Source organism: Apium graveolens, chromosome 6 (genome assembly GCF_009905375.1).
Source record: "Apium graveolens cultivar Ventura chromosome 6, ASM990537v1, whole genome shotgun sequence".
Taxonomy (NCBI): domain Eukaryota; kingdom Viridiplantae; phylum Streptophyta; class Magnoliopsida; order Apiales; family Apiaceae; genus Apium; species Apium graveolens.
Genome location: NC_133652.1, coordinates 305,112,542 through 305,133,714, shown reverse-complemented (window position 1 = coordinate 305,133,714; position 21,173 = coordinate 305,112,542). Strand labels below are relative to the sequence as shown.

General features: G+C 35.3%; 1 protein-coding gene across 2 annotated transcripts; it reads left to right on the top strand.

The window, feature by feature from the left end:
• The first annotated feature begins 783 nt into the window (after positions 1-783).
• Positions 784-20,383, top strand: LOC141668725 (5'-3' exoribonuclease 4). Of its 2 annotated transcripts, XM_074475715.1 has the most exons (22): positions 784-1,222; positions 1,680-1,782; positions 1,867-1,943; positions 2,027-2,218; positions 2,368-2,487; positions 2,635-2,697; positions 2,780-2,911; positions 3,039-3,203; positions 4,929-5,006; positions 12,630-12,716; positions 13,214-13,294; positions 14,075-14,170; positions 15,835-15,905; positions 16,903-17,031; positions 17,164-17,240; positions 17,408-17,448; positions 17,556-17,630; positions 18,515-18,666; positions 18,769-18,873; positions 18,950-19,025; positions 19,256-19,338; positions 19,409-20,383. In XM_074475715.1, the coding sequence occupies exons 1-22, from the start codon at positions 1,019-1,021 to the stop codon at positions 20,019-20,021; spliced, it is 2,820 nt and encodes a 939-aa protein (XP_074331816.1). In that variant the 5' UTR covers positions 784-1,018; the 3' UTR covers positions 20,022-20,383. The 2 variants fall into 2 exon arrangements, with proteins under 2 accessions (XP_074331816.1, XP_074331817.1); XM_074475716.1 differs by lacking the exons at positions 784-1,222; positions 1,680-1,782 and having other exon boundaries at positions 2,031-2,218.
• The last annotated feature ends 790 nt before the right edge of the window (positions 20,384-21,173 follow it).

Sequence of the window (21,173 nt, the reverse complement as noted above, 5' to 3'; positions counted from 1 at the left end):
GTATAAACATTAATTAAAGTAATTTAAGGCTAACTCAAGGTGGTTAACATCATGGTTAAGTCTGTGAAAAAGGAAATAATTTTGTGAATTTTGATTGGTCGAAATTGAAATGGTGGCTTCTCATTGGCTGAAAATTATGAGAAAATCTCTGATTGGCTAACTACATGGTGTGGTAGACTCAGCTTTTATAAAGAAAGATAATTTTAAAATTTAAGGATGTAACTTAATTTAATAATTTTTAACATTGTAGGGTTTACCAATCCTTATTTTGAGATTTAGAAATAATTATAATATTTTTTATTAATTTTGGATCCAATAATTTTTTATTTGGATTCAAAAAGTTTTATTTAAAAAAATAATATATATAAAATGTTAGATAAAATATTATTTTGGGGTCAAAACTTTACATGATATAACGTTTTGGGCTTAAATTGAAAAATAAAATATAAAATGTTACATAGTGTAGCGTTTTGGGTTGTTTACCAAACTCCCAAAACGCTACCAGATGTGACGTTTTGAAGTAACATTTTATGCCATAATTTCAGAAGTACCGTTTGAACCACTTTTTAGGAAAAGTGATAATTAGGGTCAACGCCCATATTTTAATAATTTTTTTTAAAATTCAAATTAAATATCATTAATTTTAATAAAATTTTAAAATCTAAATTGAATATACCAATCTAACTAATTTTTTTATACAAATAAATATATTTTTTTGGAGAGTCCTTTATTTTTTTTGCTAATTTATTTTTGCACGAGTCAAGTCAACCTCAACTCCTCTCAATCTGACGTTCAGACCCAAACCCGGGTTGTACCGGCGTGTGTAAAGAAAATTGTATCTATCTAGAGTGTCCCAGAGAGAGATAGAGAGATAAAGCGAGAGAGAGAGAGTTTTAGGGTTCAATTCAACTTCATTTACATTCTCGGGTTGCTTTTGAGAATTGTTGTGTTGTGTTGTATATTACACCTGAAATATATACGTGCCCTGATCTAAACAAATTCAATCAATTGAAGCAAAATGGGAGTGCCTGCGTTTTACAAGTGGCTTGTGGATCGATATCCACTTTCAATTGTTGATGTGATTGAGGAAGAGGCTAAGGAGGAAAATGGAGTGGTTGTACCTGTTGATTTATGGAAACCTAACCCTAATAATATGGAGTTTGATAATTTGTACTTGGATATGAATGGAATTATTCACCCTTGCTTTCATCCTGAAGGGAAGGTATTGTTGTTGAGTCTCTCTCTCTCTCTCTCTCTCTCTCTCTCCCTCTCTCTCTCCCCCTCCCCCCCTCTCTCTCTCTCCCCCTCACTCCCCCCTCTCTCTCCCCCTCCTCCTCTCTCTCTCTCTCCCCCTCCCTCCCTCCCTCCCTCCCCCTCTCTCTCTCTCCCTCCTCTCTCTCTCTCTCTCTCTCTCTCTCCCTCCCCCTCTCTCTCCCTCCCCTCTCTCTCTCTCCCCTCTCTCCTCTCTATCTCCTCTCTCTCCCTCTCTCTCTCTCCCTCTCCCTCTCTCTCCCCTCTCCCCTCTCTCTCTCTCCCCCTCTTTCCCTCTCTCTCTCCCCTCCGTCTCTCTCTCTCACTCTGTGCCTCTTTATCTCTTCTCTCCCTTACTCTCTCTCTACAAATTTTAGATTTATAATTGAATTGTGCTACATATGATACTTGGTGTTTTAAATTTGTAGCCCGCTCCTGCTACTTATGACGATGTGTTTAGGGCGATATTTGAGTATATTGACCATTTGTTCTTGTTGGTTCGCCCTAGACAACTTCTTTATATGGCAATTGGTAAGCTTAGTCTTCACTTTTCTATTTTAAAAAATGAGCCAGCACAGCTCAGATTTCACTTATATAATAATTACGCTACTGTAGATGGGGTGGCTCCGAGGGCTAAAATGAATCAGCAAAGGTCTCGACGATTCAGAGCTGCTAAAGATGCTGCTGAGGCAGTAAGATTATTATATTTTCTTGTTCTTTTGTAGTGAATTAGAGAAAATACGTAGATTAATGTTTACTGGTTTTTCTCACTAAGGAAGCTGAAGAGGAGAGGTTGAGAAATGAGTTTGAGGCCGAGGGGGCTAAACTTGCTCCTAAAGAAAAGTTAGAAACATCTGATTCCAATGTCATCACACCGGGCACTCAGTTCATGGCTGTGCTTTCCGTAGCACTTCAGTATTATGCACAGTCTAGATTAAACCATAATCCAGGCTGGCAGTATACAAAGGTGAAAATTCTTTGGCCATAGTTCTGCGTGGATTGGATATTCCTTCATTGGGGAGTAATTCTTGCCGGGCATCCTTTTTTCAGTAAATATGTTTCAGGAACTTTGTCTCTCCTAATATATTTATGGGCCCGATTGGATGATTATTGAAGGTTATTCTTTCCGATTCAAATGTTCCTGGGGAGGGCGAGCACAAGATAATGTCCTACATACGATTGCAGCGCAATCAGCCTGGTTTTAATCCTAACACTCGGCATTGTCTTTATGGATTGGTATGCAAATCTAATCAACTATTAAGGTTTTTTTTGTTAGTTTTGTTCTTTTGTCAATATGTAGTCTGCTTTTAATGGATATTAAATTTTCTTTTGCATACTAATGTTCTGATTTTGAGACCCAAACTTTATTGGTGTTATGATCAGGATGCAGACCTAATCATGTTAGCTCTAGCTACTCATGAAGTTCACTTTTCAATTTTAAGGGAGGTTAGTTTGTAAGAATTTTGAATAGTATTGATGTAAATACAGCCAAGTATGTTAATATATAAATTACTTGTTCTATGCATAGGTGATTACTCTTCCTGGGCATCAGGAGAAGTGTTTCCAATGTGGTCAAGTTGGTCATCTTGCAGCTGACTGCCGTGGTGATTCTAATGGGAAGCTTCTAGATAGTATTCCTATACACAAGAAGAAGTATCAGGTCGGGGGTGATAATCATTATGATTGTAAAAGCTTGAGATTATTTGTGTCGAATATATCTTATCGAAGTTGCTTCATATGTACATGACATGCACCTTGTTTTGCCATTTATAAGCTTTATTTTGCAGTTTTTGAACATATGGATTTTGCGAGAGTATTTGCAATATGATCTGGAGATTTCCAATCATACTTCTGCTGTTGATTTTGAAAGATTGGTAGACGATTTCGTGTTTCTTTGTTTTTTCGTTGGCAACGACTTTCTTCCTCATATGCCTACACTTGAAATACGCGAGGTATGTGTTTTTCTAGAGAAGAGATGTTACTCATCAGGAGTTCAGCCCTTTTTAACTTTCAGCATAGAGCATAATCTGTTTCTTTATCTAATTATGCAAAAGTGCCAAAAAATCCATGTTTATAGTTTAATGTGTTTGTTCATAAAAATTATCTTATAAATAAACTTTTTTTTACCTTTTTAATAAATTAATATATGCTTGTTGCTAATTTATTTATAATTTATTTTTTTTTTTGTAAAAAAAGGGCAAGAGAAAATAATATATACTTTTAAATAAAAAACTAAATCTAAAGGCATGTGCGTATTAAATTACATGAAAGGATGACATATATACACACACATGAGTCTTCAATATATACATTTACATAAACACACATCTTTCTAAGAGTAGTGGAGAAGATGCATAATCTCCTTATTACCAGAGATGAAAATCGTTCACGACTCAAGCTGCCTCGGCGTCTTCCAAGTTTTGTCCATTCTTCTCCATTTGAGCAGGATTCATTTTCGGGTTTTTAAAAATTTTCTTTTTCTTAATATGATTCGAGTTGGGGTGATTCAAGTAGTCGAGATCTGATAGAACCTAGTTGTAACAATTAGGAAATAGTCATCGGCTCAGATAATAATCTGGTCAATTTTTTAACCTTCCCCACATGTTAGACAATTGCTGACTAGTTTTGAGCCTCTCAGCCAAAAAAACAAGGTTTTAAATGGCTAAAAGCTGTTCTCGATCAATTTTTACAGTTAGACCTATCAACAACAATGAAAATGGCTTAAAACTCTTCTGCCAAGGTTCCCTAGTACATCTGAAATACCAGCTTATTTACCTTACAGAGTACAGACTTATGCAATTTATAATAAATCTCTTGTTTGTATTTTTTTAATAATCGCATTATCTCAGAATAGTTTGAACCTATGTTTGGCCTTCAATACTAGGGATAATTTGAAGGAGAAGGATATAACAATGTCATTTGTATGAATTTACTGAAAGTGAAAGTTTGGGAAACTGAAATACCCATACTGGTTTGCATTTAATGGAAGTGTTGACTCATGACTGTGTTGTTGAAGGGGCATATCGTAAAAAGCACAAGAGTCGATGTTAAAATGCAGTTCACATGCCGCAACTAAATGTATGTTTTTTTATATAAAACACAACTCAGTCTAGGAAAAGATTAGCAACTCCTTGATTCCCCTTTATGCTTGTATTATCAGCAGCTGCAGGTCTTTTACCTGTAGTAATTTCAAGAAATGGGATCAGATAACAACTCAGTCCGGGAAAAGATTATCAATTATGATTAAAATTAATATTTGAATGGTGAAGATGTAGATGGTGGTTTAGAAGACATGAAAGTCTTTATGTAAATGGACCAACTGTGGTAGGCATGTATGGGTGTGTGTGTGTGTATAAATATTCTGTCATCATCGTAGTTTCGTTGCTTGTATTTTCTTGACAATTAAAAAATTGCTGCTGCTATTACCCATCCCAGTTACATTATTAAATAATTGATAGAGCTCTTTAATGTGTTTTTTCAGACGGTTTTTGTATATATTTATATATATTTGTGATTTAGTACCGCTTATATTCTGAACCATAATAATTAGTGACCACCTTATACTAGAGTGATAATGTTCTCTGATTGCCTTGAGACATTGTATTTAATCAAATTGTAACTTTCTTCATATTAATCCATGCTCATAATTTATAAAACAAATGTTTCATTGATTTCAGGGTGCTATAAATCTGCTTATGCATGTTTATAGAAGGGAATTTACAGCAATGGGTGGTTATCTTACTGATGCGGGTGAGGTATATATATATTTTTTTGGGATTTTTTTTATCTTCTGTTCAGTTGATGCACTGTTTCTGGTTCTTATCTTCTGATCCAACTTCCATCGATGCACTGTTTCCGGTTACATAATTTGTTATCTTTATCACTTGAGTAATTAAGTTCCACGAATGGAATTCTTACGGCTTCCGGTGAACGATTAAATTTTAGCTGTAATTGATTGATATCCCTGATTTTTGTCCCAAATATGTGGTTTATCAATAGTTATTCTAATAGGTTTTCTTATTGGAAAACATAGACTTATTTTAGTATATTGCTGTACATTAGATTATCCGAGTTATTGCTGCAAACGCCAAGATATTGTTCAGGAGGAAATCGCTAAATGAGCATGCAAGACTTTTAACGACACGAATCCTTTCACAGAAAAGATTTTTGAATCAATGAACCTTAAACTGCCATCCACCACAAAATATCAGAACTTAAAATCAACTGTTCTAGAGCCTCCCCTAAATCAGCTTCAAGAGAGCACTGCCTATAACCTTCTAACGAAACAGTTCCATCAGAGCGGTGCCATGATGTTGTGATGTGGACCATAATCCAATAAAAGAGATCAAAGAGAAGTTAATGTTTATCTGAGTTCCTCAATGCCTGTTGAGTCTTTCTGTTGTGGATCGCACCACAAAGAAACAAAAACAAGAAGAAAAGGATATTTCAACGAACACGATCAATCCAGAAACGTGAACTTTGAATCTCAAATTTCTTAGATCAATCCAGAAACTAAGTAATTTGAATCTAACCTTCAAAATAATCCAATAATTGAAGTTTAGAAGAAAGAAAACTAATCATAGTTTATCTCAAAACATAATCATCACATATATCTTAAAAGATTACATGAGAGGGGTATTTATAGGCTTAGCCAATAACCTAAACCCAACAGAATTCCAAGAGAAATTCAATATCAGCTTGAATTAGCCAATATCTGAATCCTTTCAGGAAACAAATTTAAAATCCAAATCCAAATAGAAAACATATAAAAACAGAATCCAAATAGGAAAATAAAATTTTAAGTGCTTAAAGCAAGAAAAACCCTTTCAACTGAAAGGTAAAAACTTGCAAGCCAAAAGTCGAATTATTAATTATATAAGCCAAAATAGGTCAGCCCATGCTGGTTGTTGAGCTGAGTGGCAAAGCTTCATCCGTTCCTTCATCATGCTTTGTTGTCCAAGTAAGCTTTGTGACCCATATTTGTCTCTTGTCATTGTCAAACCCCATTGTAGTGAGCAACAGATTAATAGGCTGATCCTCAACCAAATTTCCTTTCATATTCACATCATTCTCCCCCTCATCAAAAAAATTTGCCCTCAAATTCACATCATCCAAGTAAGGAGAAAGGTCACCCACATTAAAAGTTGCACTAACACCGCCAAAGTTACTTGGTAGATCTATCTTGTAAGCGCTATCTCCATAAGCTTCAAGTACCTCAAATGGACCATCTGCCCTTGGCATAAGCTTGTTCTTTCTTTTGCTTGGAAACCTTTCTTTTCGCAAATGAACCCAAACAAGATCTCCAGGTTTGAATACAGGTTGCTTAGGCCTCTTGTCGGCTCGAGCCTTGTAAAGTGCATTCATCTTCTCAATCCTCTCTTTTACTTGCTCACAGGTCTTCTTAAAGACATCCAAACGATTCTTGGCATCAGTGTGAATATCATCTTTGTGTAAAGGAAGCAAATCAATTGGAAGAAATGGGTTAATCCATAAACCACTTCAAAAGGAGAACGGGAGGTAGTAGAAGAATGAGATCGATTATAAGCAAATTCGGCATGACATAACTTGATATCCCAGTCCTTTTGAGTCTTGCCTACTAATCCACGAAGTAAGGTACCTAAAGTCCTGTTAGTCACCTCAGTTTGGCCATCCGTCTGAGGATGATGAGATGTGCTAAATAGCAACTTAGTTCCAAGCCATCTCCATAAACACTTCCAAAAGTGACTCAAAAACTTTGAATCTCGATCAGAAACAATGCTTCGTGGAATACCATGCAAACGAACAATCTCCTTAAAATAGAGATCAGTAACATGTTGTGCATCATCCATCTTAGTCATTGGAATGAAGTGAGCCATCTTTGAAAAACGATCAACGACAACCATTATAGAATCCTTCCTTCTTTGTGTTCTTGGCAAACCAATGATAAAATCCATACTTACACTATCCCACGGAACTTCAGCAACAGGAAGTGGAGTATACAAACCTTTAGAAAATGTACTTTTGGCCTTTTGACAAGTAGCACATCTAGAAACCACTGATTGAACATCTCGAATCATTCGAGGCCAGAAAAAACTCTCATTTAACAAATCCAAAGTTTTATGCACCTCAAAATGGCCGGCAATAGCACCACTATGTACTTCACGAACAAGTAACTCACGCACACCACAATTAGGAATACAAAGCTTATTCCCCTTAAAAAGAAACCCATCTTGAATGGTGTAATTCCGAGTTGGAGAACTGAATTCTTGTGCAAAATCAACATCAGATGCATATAAGCCTTTAAGAAGCTCAAAACCAAGAATTCGAGCATCAACCATAGCTAACAAATATGCCCTCCTTGAAAGAGCATCTGCCACGACATTAGACTTTCCTTCTTTGTATTTTGAGGAAAATGTGAAAGATTGAAGAAATTCCACCCATTTAGCATGACGATAGTTCAACTTTTGCTGTCCATTAATGTACTTTAGCGCTTCATGATCAGAATATAGCACAAAAGGTTTGGGACGCAAATAATGCGACCAATGATCCAATGCTCGGACAATAGCATAAAACTCACGATCATAATTCGAATAGTTGTGTTTTGTGCCAGTCAGCTTTTCACTAAAAAATGAAATAGGTCGTTTTGCTTGAATCAACACAGCACCTATACCAACTCCACTTGCATCACACTCAACCTCGAATAATGTATTGAAATTTGGTAAGGCTAAAACTGGAGCATTACAAAGCTTTTCCTTAATCTCATCGAATGCCTTTTGAGCTTGATTAGACCATTCAAACTCACCCTTTTTGAGTAGCTCGGTAATAGGAGCCGTAATAGAAGAAAAGTTTTTGATAAATCTTCTATAAAAAGAAGCCAATCCATGAAAACTCCGCACCTCATGCACGGTTTGAGGAACAACCCAGGAAGAAATAGCTATAACCTTTTCAGGATCAACTTGTACTCCACAATCAGAAATAATATAACCAAGAAACGAGATACGCGATACCATAAAAGAACACTTCTCGAGTTTACCAAAAAGTTTCTGGTCTCGCAACTTTTCAAACAAAAGTCTAAGGTGATGCATATGCTCAAATTTATCTCTACTATAAACCAGAATATCATCAAAAATGACAACGATAAATTTGTTTAGGAAAGGACGAAGTACCTCATTCATGAGCCGCATAAAGGAGCTAGGGGCATTGCAAAGACCAAAAGGCATCACCATCCACTCATATAATCCTTGTTTAGTTTTAAAAGCTGTTTTCCATTCATCACCTTCACGAATCCACATTTGATGATATCCACTTCGAAGATCAATCTTAGAGAAAATTGTCGCACCATGTAACTCATCAAGCATGTCTTCTAATCGAGGCATAGGGAAACGATATTTGATGGTAATGTTGTTCACCGCTCTAGAATCAACACACATTCTCCATGTTCCATCCTTCTTTGGAACTAGCAAAGCGGGAACCGCACAAGGACTCATACTCTCGCGTACAAGACCTTTTTCAATCAAATCTTCAATTTGTCTCTGAAGCTCTTTAGAGGCCTCTGGATCACATCTATAAGCAGGTTTATTAGGTAAAGGAGCACCAGGAATAAGATCAATTGCATGCTCGATTCCTCGTACTGGAGGTAAACCAGTAGGTAACTCATCTGGAAAAACATCACCAAATTCAGCGAGCAAATCGTGAAGAAGTGGATCTGAATCGCCTTGATTAGGAGTTATTTTCTTTACAAACAAAGCATATGCTATACCCCCATTTGTAGCCGCCTCCTTTTCAAATTCTTTTCCCGACAAAAATAAGCTAGTTTTCTTCTTTGAATCACGCATATGTTCATAATACTCATTAGGAGCCAAAGGTTGAAGTTTAATACGTTTACTCCCAACTTGTACCGAATAAACATTAGTATCACCTTCATGCATTACCTTTCTATCAAACTGCCATGGTCTTCCAAGTAAAAGATGACATGCACTCATAGGAATCACATCGCACCATAATTCATTCTTATAACTACCAATCGAAAAACTCACCAAGGCTTGCTTTTTCACATCTAAACCCTTCGAGTCATCAAGCCAATTCAACTTATATGGTTTCTCATGAACACAAGTTGGAAGATTTAGCTTATTGACCATGTCAATGGATGCAACGTTCGTGCATGATCCACTATCAATAATCATATTGCAAGTCCGATCCCCAACTTTACACCTTGTGTGAAATAAGTTTTCTCGTTGATCAGTATTTGGTGTAGTCTCTGTGTGTAAAATCCTACGAACAACAAGCAAATTAGCTTCATTCTCTGCATAAGCAAGTTCATCTCCGTCATTATTGACTAATTTCTCTTGAGTCACTTCTGGGAGAAATTGTAAGAACTGTTCCTCTGCATCCCACTCCATGTATTGCTTTATAGTAAGAGTTCTTCTAGAAGGACACTCACTTGCAATATGTCCTTTACCTTGACAATTAAAACACTTTCGTCGACTATCACACTCTTCTTTAGACACATACACTTTCTGCCTTTCAACCTTTTTCTCGGCCGATGAAGAAGTCTCTGGTTGTGCAGTAAAGCCAGTCGATTGACTTTTCAGCGAAGCTTGTGTAGAGTCATCGGAAAAATTAGATTTAAACTGTCCAACCCCTTTGGAAGTACCAGACCCAAACCCTTTAAAAGTAGATTTCGGTTTCTCCTCTTCTTGATGAGATTCTATTTTCATAGCTAGCTTGCAAACATCATTAAACGAGCTATATGAATGTAATTCTACCTTTTTAGCAATAGGTCGTTTTAATCCACGAATAAACCTTGCAATTTTCATTGTTTCTTTTTCCGCCAAGTCACAAATTAAGCATAATCTATCAAATTCAGCAACATACTCTGAAACACTCATTGTATCTTGAGAAAGGGAGGCGAGCTTCAAGTATTGTACCTGTTCGTAATCATCCGGAAGATACCTTGCACGAAGTTTTTTCTTTAAAGTTGTCCAAGTCATGATCTTTTCTTTTCCAGATCTAGCTCTTCTTGCCTTCAGGTTCTCAAACCATAATCCTGCATTCTTTGTAAGTCTGATCGTAGCAATTTGAAATCGTGTCTTATCATCAAACCGCTTATAATCAGAAATCTTCTCAACTCGTCGAACCCATTCAAGAAAATCGTCTGGGCTGGGCTGCCTAATCCTGTAAAATCATCAAGTTTAATCCCACGGTCATCAATTTTAAAGCTTTTCTCTTTAGGTGAAACAAAATCACCCGAATCAACAAGTTCACCATGTGTCTTGTCGTTTTGCACCTTAAGTAAAAGTTTACCAACCGCTTCCAATCTAGACTCTGTTGAATCAGCAAGCTTTTCCGTTCGTACATCTATATCCTCCAATTTTTTAATTAATTTCATGAGTAATTCATCGGTAGCCATATCAAAAATATGAAGGGGAAAAAAATTCTGATGAACAGTGCACGTGAACAGTAACCCGTGAACAGTACCCGTGAATAGTAATTTTTTTTTCAGAACCAAGATCTCCCAACTATTAGGAAATTGGAGAAAAAAAACCTTGGCTCTTGATACCAAATTGATGTGGATCGCACCACAAAAAAACAAAAGCAAGAAGAAAAGGATATTTCAACGAACACGATCAATCCAGAAACGTGAACTTTGAATCTCAAATTCCTTAGATCAATCCAGAAACTAAGTAATTTGAATCTAACCTTCAAAACAATCCAGTAATTGAAGTTTAGAAGAAAGAAAACTAATCATAGTTTATCTCAAAACATAATCATCACATATATCTTAAAAGATTACATGAGAGGGGTATTTATAGGCTTAACCAATAACCTAAACCCAACAGAATTCCAAGAGAAATTCAATATCAGCTTGAATTAGCCAATATCTGAATCCTTTCAGGAAACAAATTTAAAATCCAAATCCAAATAGAAAACATATAAAAACAGAATCCAAATAGGAAAATAAAATTTTAAGTGCTTAAAGCAAGAAAAACCCTTTCAACTGAAAGGTAAAAACTTGCAAGCCAAAAGTCGAATTATTAATTATATAAGCCAAAATAGGTCAGCCCATGCTGGTTGTTGAGCTGAGTGGCAAAGCTTCATCCGTTCCTTCATCATGCTTATCATGCTTTGTTGTCCAAGTAAGCTTTGTGACCCATATTTGTCTCTTGTCATTGTCAAACCCCATTGTAGTGAGCAACAGATTAATAGGCTGATCCTCAACCAAATTTCCTTTCATATTCACATCAAGAAATATCCGTGTAGTGAAGATTGATCAGACTGATTTTATCTCTTTTAGTTTTTAAAGTAGGAACCAGATAAGTTGCGAGAAAACTGTGGTTAATCTTGTGGTCTGGGTAGGATGATATTTTGTAAAATTACAGTTAGTGGCTTAGTGCTTAAAAAATATTGAACAATGGTCCCTGAATTTTTGCAGAATCCGAGATCCAACCTGAGACTTTAAAATTAAATGAAAAATTACGGTTTTGGCTGCAGTACGGCCGTATCCTTATTGGAAATATACACTTCGTAATTGCCGAACGGATCCTTGAACCAAAATTTGGACACATTGACTAATTGAAAGACGACATATGAAAACGTAGGATGTTAATAAACGAGAAGGTGCTGTTTCTATATTGATGTTAACGCATGTATAGGTAATAGATATCCTATAAAGAAATATTTTCATGGAACAATAGCTAACTTAATTAAACTACATAGGGAGAAAAATTGAATGGCTCTGTCATATGCCCATCACAGACCTCCTAGGAGTGAGCCACAATGTAATATTTGAGATTATTATATTGAACTTAAGTTAAAATGGTTCTTTGAGTTCAATAGAAACTTGTGGAGATTGAATGCAAGCTTGGTAACTATTTTTACCTGACATAGTTATCTATATGTTATCGTTGTAAGGTGCCTTAAAAAAGAATTGATGCATGACCTTGGGTTATAGAGTATCATTGACCATGGAGGCTTGTGTCCGCACCCTAGAGACAATATAATTCGGTGTTTTGGAATTTTGATATCCAGTCTTATATTGACATTAAGATTTCGATAACCATTGCATTTTAGGTTTGTACATTCTTGGTTGTTATTGGAATCATTCGTAATATAAAAATATTCATAAGAATGTGTTTTGATGTGAAGATATGTATCCAAGTGTACATTTATTTCTCTTATCATCAGATGTTCCTGGTTGTGAGGATATTGTCTTAGTAGTTTCGTATCAGTTTGGTCTTAAATGATATGAGTATTGGAAACTTTAATACATAACACTCACAAAAAGAGGAAAAAGGCTGGCATGTTAAAATTTTCTGACTGTGTTGAGTACTTTTTACGTAGTCAAGGTAATACTATAGACTGAGGTTGGTTCATCTTTATCCTGCCCTTATGTATTTCAGGTTTTGCTTGATAGAGTTGAACACTTCATTCAGGCAGTTGCAGTTTACGAAGATCAAATCTTTCAAAAGCGAGCTCGCCTGCAGAAGGTCTGTCTGGCAATGACCAAAAGTATATATGTTATATTTTTGGATATTGATCTAGTTACATACGACATTCAATCGTTTGTTACACTTGAAGAAACTATATTGTAGATGTTTGCACTACTCTATAAAAGTTTATGCACCTTGATCGCTATTTTCTCAATTTGCTGAACATGTTTCGGCACCTTCGTTTAATCATATGATATATATATATATATGATTATTTCAACAAACTGAAATCCGTCATTTTGATGTCTTGATGTGTAGCTTAGGAGTGTTAGGTCATTTCTAATGATTTACATTTGCTTTAATTCGTAAATGCACTTTTACAATTATAGGGCTTTTACACATTCCATTGAAAATTGCAGCATTTTTTCTAATTAGGTTTGACGTAACATGTAATTGCTTAAATGTATCTAGTTTTCAGTTTTAATACTATGCATAATGGGAATTAGGTTCAGTGGGATGAATTTTTTCTCTCCATATATTGTTATTGTATTCAGGCACAAGAGAACAATGAAGAGATGCGAAATAAAGCAAGGAAAGAAGTTAAAGATGCAACTCAAGCTGTGGCTGTTGACAAGGTTTGTCTCTATTTAAAAAGTTTGGATGCAATATTGGGTTGATGTTGTTTATGTAGATTTTTCCTTCAGTAAATAGCCACCCTACAAGATATCAATTTTGGCTTTGGTTTCCTTTGGTAAATTTTGTTAGTCATTGCGATTGAAGACTTTAAACCCTCGTGGTTTTTTTATTTCGGCATTCCAAGTCAGAAGGTAATAGGTAACAATTTAGGAGGTGATGACCATGTCTGTGGAAGAAGATACAGGTCTTTATCCCCCCCCCCCCCCCCCCCCCCCCGTGTATGTTTACAGTGGTCATGCTGTTAGGAGTCTATGAAATAGAAAACGTGTCTGTTATATTTCTGGTAAGGTATACTTTTGTTGAGTATAGTATATTAGTATGTGATCCAATTAAGGCATCCTACTAACACTTTATAGTTTTTGGGAGAGTTGGTTACTTAACATGAGCTCGGTTTGGGCAGACGTGTAGGCTTTGAACCCTCGTATCATCCCACACCAAGTTGTGTAAATAAATTTGTTTGATTGTTTATTAGTCTGTTTGCTATTCTCCGATTGTTTACTCATACGTGTGAGGGGGAGTGTTGACGTCTTGACGATAGCCTTTTGTGATGCAATCAAGGCCTCCTAACACCTTAAGGTGTTGTGAGAGTTGGTTACTTGACAATGTGCACTATTTGATAAAGTCTTTCAACAGTCTGAGTTGTTAGATTAACATAATGTAATTTATTTTATCTGGTCTTATATTGACGTTTAACATCTGGTACCTTCTGCGGCTTTCAGGTGAAGTTAGGGGAACCTGGTTATAAAGAAAGGTATTACTGCGAGAAATTCGAGTTATCGGATATAAACCAAATTGCTGAAATCAAAAGAGACGTTGTAAGTTCTACCAGTACTTGATATATGCTTATTTACAGTTTAATTGCTTCTCAATAATTTCCTAGAACTTGAATATTGAATTCATCAATTGTGTTGATGTAAATGACGCACTGTTATTGCAAAATGGGGGCAAACTGAAGTATTATGCAAACATGAAACTGAATTGGCAGCTCTGCTTGGAGAAAATGAGCACAATTTTTTTTCCTAAGCATCAAAGAAAGTTGTGTGCATTAGGCTTCTTAGCTGGATATGTGTTACAAAATTCCATAAACGTATTATTTTTGATTGCCTGATATAGCTAGATGAATGCAATCTCAAATAGTAGCCTAACATGGAGACATTGGCTGCAAACTCTTCAAATTATCTTTGTTAATATTCTCTTATAACTTATACGATCCACCGAAGCAATGCAGCATCAATTTTGTTGATCCTCTATCCTTCAAGCTATACTTCACCTCCCTTCAGGCCTGCAATCTGCATCCTCTTACAAAGTGTACTAGGCATTGCCAAAGAAATGTGAATACTAAAACTTCGGGATGATCCAAACTTCAACATTAAATTGAATGCAAAAATTTACTAACATTACTATGGTCTATGAATGACCAACAATAGGATTTAATTGCAAAATATCTACAATAAAACTCTCTCCTATGCACTTGATCTAGTATTAGAAATTTAGTACTGACCATGGCACCATGCCTCTCTTTTTAACAAGTTTGCCACCTTCCTTATATTCACAAGTAAAGCCTTCAGAAAGCTGCCACAAACATCTGTTTCTATCTGTGAGTAAAACAAATAACCTGTTTCTCAGGATTCGGAAAGTGTTGGCGAAGCATTTTCCAATAGAGGTCACATGCACCAGTAGTAAATATCCTACTTCTCCCAAACTCCAAAAAAATGTAGTTTGAACCTGTCAAATTCAACCCAAATGGCATTTGAATCCCACTCTGTGCAATGGAAGGGGTACATCTATATTCGTAGTCTGTTAATTATGACTTATTTTTCTTCTAATGCTGTTTTCCTTCGAAAACCTCAACCATCAGTCCTTTTATGAAAAGTACTATCAGAATTCTGCTACGCAAATACGCAATAAACTTGTTGGTAAAACATTGGAGTTAAATTTTTTATGTAATTTCTAGTACTGCATTTTTTATGCACTAGTATGTATCACTTAAACAATACTCTGAGACTCTCAGTCCACAATGTGTTTAATTGTGACTAGTCCAATTTCCAGAATTATCTGTGTAGTAGCCTAGCAGGCCTAGCAGTTGGACATCATGGGCAAAATGTATTTATGTAAGTAGCCCTACTATTGGATGCTTAGTTAACTTCTTGTCCACAAGCTTTTTTGTCAGTGGAGATAAGCAGCTGTAAGCTACATCTTTATCTTTAACACTTGTACTGCCAGATGGAGACATCTTTATAATTTAAGGATTTTTAGCAAGTGTATTTAGTAAAAACTATTGATAGATAGTTTGATCTAGTTTCTACCCTGTTCACTATCTTTTTCTTGGATTTTTTAAACTTCTTGGTAACTATCTCTTTGCGAATCGGCCACCAGTTTGTGTGGCTGTATAAACAAAATGAATTATGATGTTTAGCAAAAAAAAAGAAAAATGAATTATGAGGCGACTGCTCAAATTATGCACATTACCTATGTGCAGGTTTTGCATTATGTGGAAGGTTTATGCTGGGTTTGTCGCTATTACTATCAGGGTGTCTGCTCGTGGCAATGGTCGGTATCTTGTTACTTATCTTAAAATTTTAATTTTTTGTTTTAGCAGAAGACCTTAGGTTTCTCATCTAATATTCACTTAGTAGTGCTCCTTGAATCTGGCTAGGTAGTGAAGTTTGGATGATGGTTATTCAAGCTCTACACATTTTAGATTATTTGATTTATTTATGAAGTTATTTTAAGGGAAAAAGTCAAGTGCCTCTGTATCTACTTGATGAGAATATTTCATAGTAATACATAATTAGTGTATCTTAATAGTGTGATCTCTAAGGTCATGTTCCACTTCGAACTGGAAACTGACCAAATTTTAGGACTAAAAATTATCTATTTTTATTCTATGTAATACAATTTTTTTTGGGTAAATGACTTATTTTTATACTTTTTGCGAGTTAATTTTTAATTTTTTTAATTAGTATGATAACAATACATTCTTTAAAAAAATATAATGTAATTTACAAAAAAAATATTGTGTTGTGCAGAAAACATTAAAAGGTAAATGTATTTTTTTTTGTTTTGAAAATAACAATTTTCTTTGCATAGTTATTCTTTCTTGCAAATGTTATGTAATTTACAAAAAAGCATTTTGTTGTGCGGAATAAGACAGTTATTTTGAACCTACATAGTGATCATATTTTGCTCTTTTATGAACACAAGTAAATCTTCAAAAAAGTATATATATCTTATAAAACAAACATGTGTTGTGTAGCAAAACATTATATTCTTAAATATGAGTTGTTTATTAAACAAATAGGTTGGTTATTAAACAAATATATAAGGACTGGTATTGGTTCTAAAATCTATTTTTGACCCAAGTTTTAATTTGATCGAGAATGCCGTTGGGCTGTTGGTAATATGACGTTATGTGGAATCCGAAAGCTTAGTATATATTACTGGAAGAAGAGGAAGGGAAATTTGTTCACTCATGTATGTTCCATATACTTTTTTCATTTTATATGCAACTCAAGAAAAATTCAGATTTCTTTGCTGGTTTTATCAGGTTTTATCCATATCATTATGCTCCGTTTGCTTCCGATCTTAAAGATTTAGCTGATTTGGAAATTTCGTTCTTTCCCGGAGAGCCTTTTAAACCTTTTGATCAACTCATGGGAACCTTACCAGCTGCAAGGTCCATTATAGTTTCTCGAAAAATAATTATTAAATTCATTATACCTTTTCTTATGTGCGATACTTTTGAAGTAGCTTTCTTGTTATATTATGAGCATTGTATGTTTATACCTTTAAGCTTGTCATTTTACAGTTCAAGTGCTCTACCTAGAAAATTCAGGAATTTAATGACTGATCCATCCTCACCTATTTGCGAGTTTTATCCTTCTGGTAATAGTTTCTTTTTACAATGTTTAAGCTGCTTTTTCTCATATGTTTGATGTTTATTTCCCTCCTTAACTTTAATATTCATACACACACACACACACACATATATATATATATATATTTACAAATATATAATTGAAATGTAATTGATTGTTCAAATTATTCGTCAGATTTTGCAATTGACATGAATGGGAAGCGGTTCGCTTGGCAGGTTTTCTACTTAAATCTGAACGCATGATATTTTGCGTAAACAGAATGATGCATTTTATTGTTTGTGTGCTCATTTGAAGTGGCCTTGAAAATGTCCTTTGAATTCAGGGTATTGTGAAATTGCCATTCATTGATGAGAAGAAACTGATTGCCGAAACAAGGAAGCTCGAGGACTCTTTAACAGTACGAATGATCTTTTATTAATATATGTATTTTTTTTATTTTGTAATATATCTCTTTCTGAAATTTGACTGCAATATTTACATATTGAAGCTTGGAGATGATTATTGATGAGGAATTGAACGTGATTATTTTAAGTATTATTGTAGATAACACTTTTGGAGGTGATTGTGGATTTCCTTATTTCTAAACTCTTTTCAAATTCTTTTTTCAAAAGAGACGAGAATGACACAGTAAAAAGAATTAATAAATATAAATCAACTTGTTTAAGTTATATTTTATTATTTCAGAGAAATTAGTTGTAATTGATTAGGTATTTTAGTTAATATTGAGTAGTTAAATTAGTAGTAAGAATCAAGATTGTAGTAGAAGAATAATCAAAGGATTTGTACGTAGGTCTATGACTCTATAGTTGTAAAATTATTATATGAGTTACACTTGACATTTCTTATTTGAGGTTTTTTTGGTGTCTATAAAATAGTTGGCTAGTGAACTTTTGTAACGTCATACCAAAAGCCATGCTCTTGTATGTTATCTTTCCGGTTACTGTACTGCATGCTAATATCAGTTTATTCGTTCTTTATTATTTTATTATATTTTTGGTGAGTAATGCTCACTCAAATCTGAAATGCAAGTCAAATTTGTGGATTTCTAACAGTTATTCCAAGAGTTTTCATATGTGATTGACTGATATTATTAATTTATGAAAGCAGTATTTAGTTTCTAATAGTTTGCCAAATTTGAATTTTAATAAATGTACACTTCAAATTCTGTTGTCAATGTTTTAACTGTCTGAGTTGCATTTATTTTAAAGATAACACCTGATTGATTCTTCTGAATTAACTGTTGTGGGTGTTCTCAACTGCCTAACTTCAAATTTCATGCAGGAGGAGGAGCAAATACGAAATAGGGTCATGTACGATTTGCTGTACGTCAGTCCTTGTCATTCATTATATCCCCATATATTCTCATACTACAACTTCGTTAACCAAGTGCCTTTAAACCAAAGAATTCCCTGGCCAATCGACTCAAATGCAAGGTTAGGGTCTAACTTTTTGTGTGCTGTGTTTCCTTGCAAAAACCTAATAAATTTGTTTTGATTATGCTTTAAAGTATTCTTCTATTTGTGGCAATATTGTAGTGGTGGAATGAATGGATTTATTTTTTTGTGCGAGAGGAATGAATGTAGAATTGTAGTTCCTTCCCCTGTTCGTGAACTGCCAGACATTAGTAATAACCATGTTCTGTAAGTTCTGGGATTGTGGTTACTGAACCAAACACTAAGATTTATTGTTTCTGACTTTTATGTTTTTACTTGGCAGAAATGTATCGTTTTTGAACCCGGTACCTCATCAGCACCTTACATTTCCTCCTAAAGGAGTAGCTACGCCCGGAAGGGTATGTTCATCACAACTTTTTTGTGAATAATTTTTGGTGATATTTGTAAATCAAAGAGATGTATTTGGTTAATATAGGGTCTCTTATAGTAAAATCAAATTGAACATTTAAGTAATTAGATGGCTTTTTTATATTTGTAAGTTTCTCACGGTTACGCTAATCTGTACTTTTAAGTGGCAACTTCTTAGTTCTCATGAGTTCATGCTTAACCTTTAAATCTTTTCCTACAGATTTTGAAATCATTCGACATAAAGCCGTTGCCTGTGCTATGGCATGATGATAATAGCGGCCGGCGCCAACAAAGCCGAGATCGGTAATTATAAACGGTGGCTTATGCACTCTCTCTATACATAATTTCCTTACATGTAGCCATCTGCTTTCAGGCCACAAGTACCAGGGTCAATATCTGGCCCTCAGCTGGGAGAAGCAGCCCATCGGCTACTAAGAAATTCACTAAATGTCAAATCTAGTCAAATATCGTCGGGATTTTCTGGACAAACGTTGCATAGAAATTACCCAAGTAATCATGCAACATATAGGCCAAGAGCAGCTGGCCCATTGGGATATGAACCAAGATTTTCTAAGGATCCCAACTACTATCATGCACCTGAAGGAATAGTTAGAAGCCCCAAGCCCAGTTATGCCTCAAACGGGTATCAAGGGACTAGGCAGAATTTCAAGGGGCAAGAGAGGTTCTCATATCAAGATCAGTGCCTAAACATTGGAAATGGAATGTCTAGTTTGACGATGGATGGTGGTGGTAGAAGTAGACAACATATAGCGGCACCAATGCGGATGCCAAATCCAGGTCAATCACCAAACCTGCAACAACAGTTTGTGCAAAACATTGGTCCACCTCCATCCCCACCAAGTAGATGGATATCTGGATCCACAGTTGGAACTACTAGTATCAAACAGGAAAAGCAGGTGAAGCAGGTCTATCAGATCAAGAGTCGGACGTCTCAGGGTATACCAGATTCAATATCTCAGCAGTGATGTAAGTTGGATTTAGAAGGGTGTTTGATTATAGGTACCCCCTTCCACTAATCTGTAAATTGTGCTTTTCCCTGAATCTGATAGTGCCAACATTGTCATCTAGCGCAAGTTTATACTAGTGAAAAAGCGGAGCCATCTACGTTGAGTAAACGCCAATTAGAGTACCTGTTGTACATCTGTTTCGAAAATTTAGTAATCTGCAGGATCACATGGTTTAGGTTTTTTTTAATTATTATTTCAATAAATATATTTACTATGAAAAGTTATTGCAGTTGGACAGTGCAAATGTAGTACTAGTAATGTTCCCTGTAGCGCTCTATCGCCTTGAATTTGATGATGAAATATGTACTATAATTAACATATTTCTGTGGGTCTTAGTCAGTATCGTGCGGCAGTGTTAATTTTGGGATGTCGTAATTTTCGAGTGCAAGAAACTTGTATGTGTGCATGGGTGGTGGGGGTTGCAATCAGTTCATAGTAGATGTTTGGTGTACTGAGAATTTCATGGCTTTTTAACAGTGTTTTGGGTTTTCTTTTTGGTAAGCTACACAATTTGTTACATTATTTACTTTGAACTTTATATATTCATCGAGTAGCGCTCTATAAAAAATGATATTGCTGATGATTGGAAACTAACTTTTGCCATTTATTTTATCTTTTATTTTATTACAATCTGAGCTTTATATAAGGTGTCGATTCTGTAACTATAAGCAAATTAATTAGGATATAGTCCTGGTGCCTTGGGAGTGCATCTGAAATTGAGCATGTTTTATTTTATTCATTCGATGGTAATGGGCTTAATTCAACATTCATGTCTTCTGACCCTATTCTCTCTGTTCCTACATTGCTAATTCAAAGTCTGTAAATTGGCCTACAGTAAAAAATCTGTCAAATTAATTAGTAGAGATGTTTAAAAAATCTGAATCCCGATCCGATTCGATTCAGAAAATGCCTGAAAAACCTGATTCGGAAAAAAGTCCGGCCCGGCCTGTGGGCCTTAAATGGACCTCTCTTTTTTCTCGAAAATCCGGCCCGAAACCCGAAAACCCGATTTAACAAAACCCGAATAAAAATCCGGATCTAAAAAAGCCTGAATGAAAACCCGGTTCGGCCCGGATAAAAATCCGGACATTTTGAAAAGCCCGAATTAAT

Excerpts from the sequence above, each read along its gene's own strand:
- LOC141668725 (XM_074475715.1), top strand. The coding sequence starts at position 1,019 with ATGGGAGTGCCTGCGTTTTACAAGTGGCTTGTGGATCGATATCCACTT. Across the intron at positions 5,007-12,629 it reads ATCTTACTGATGCGGGTGAG|GTTTTGCTTGATAGAGTTGA; the intron begins GTATATATATAT and ends TATGTATTTCAG. Across the intron at positions 15,906-16,902 it reads GGTGTCTGCTCGTGGCAATG|GTTTTATCCATATCATTATG; the intron begins GTCGGTATCTTG and ends TGGTTTTATCAG.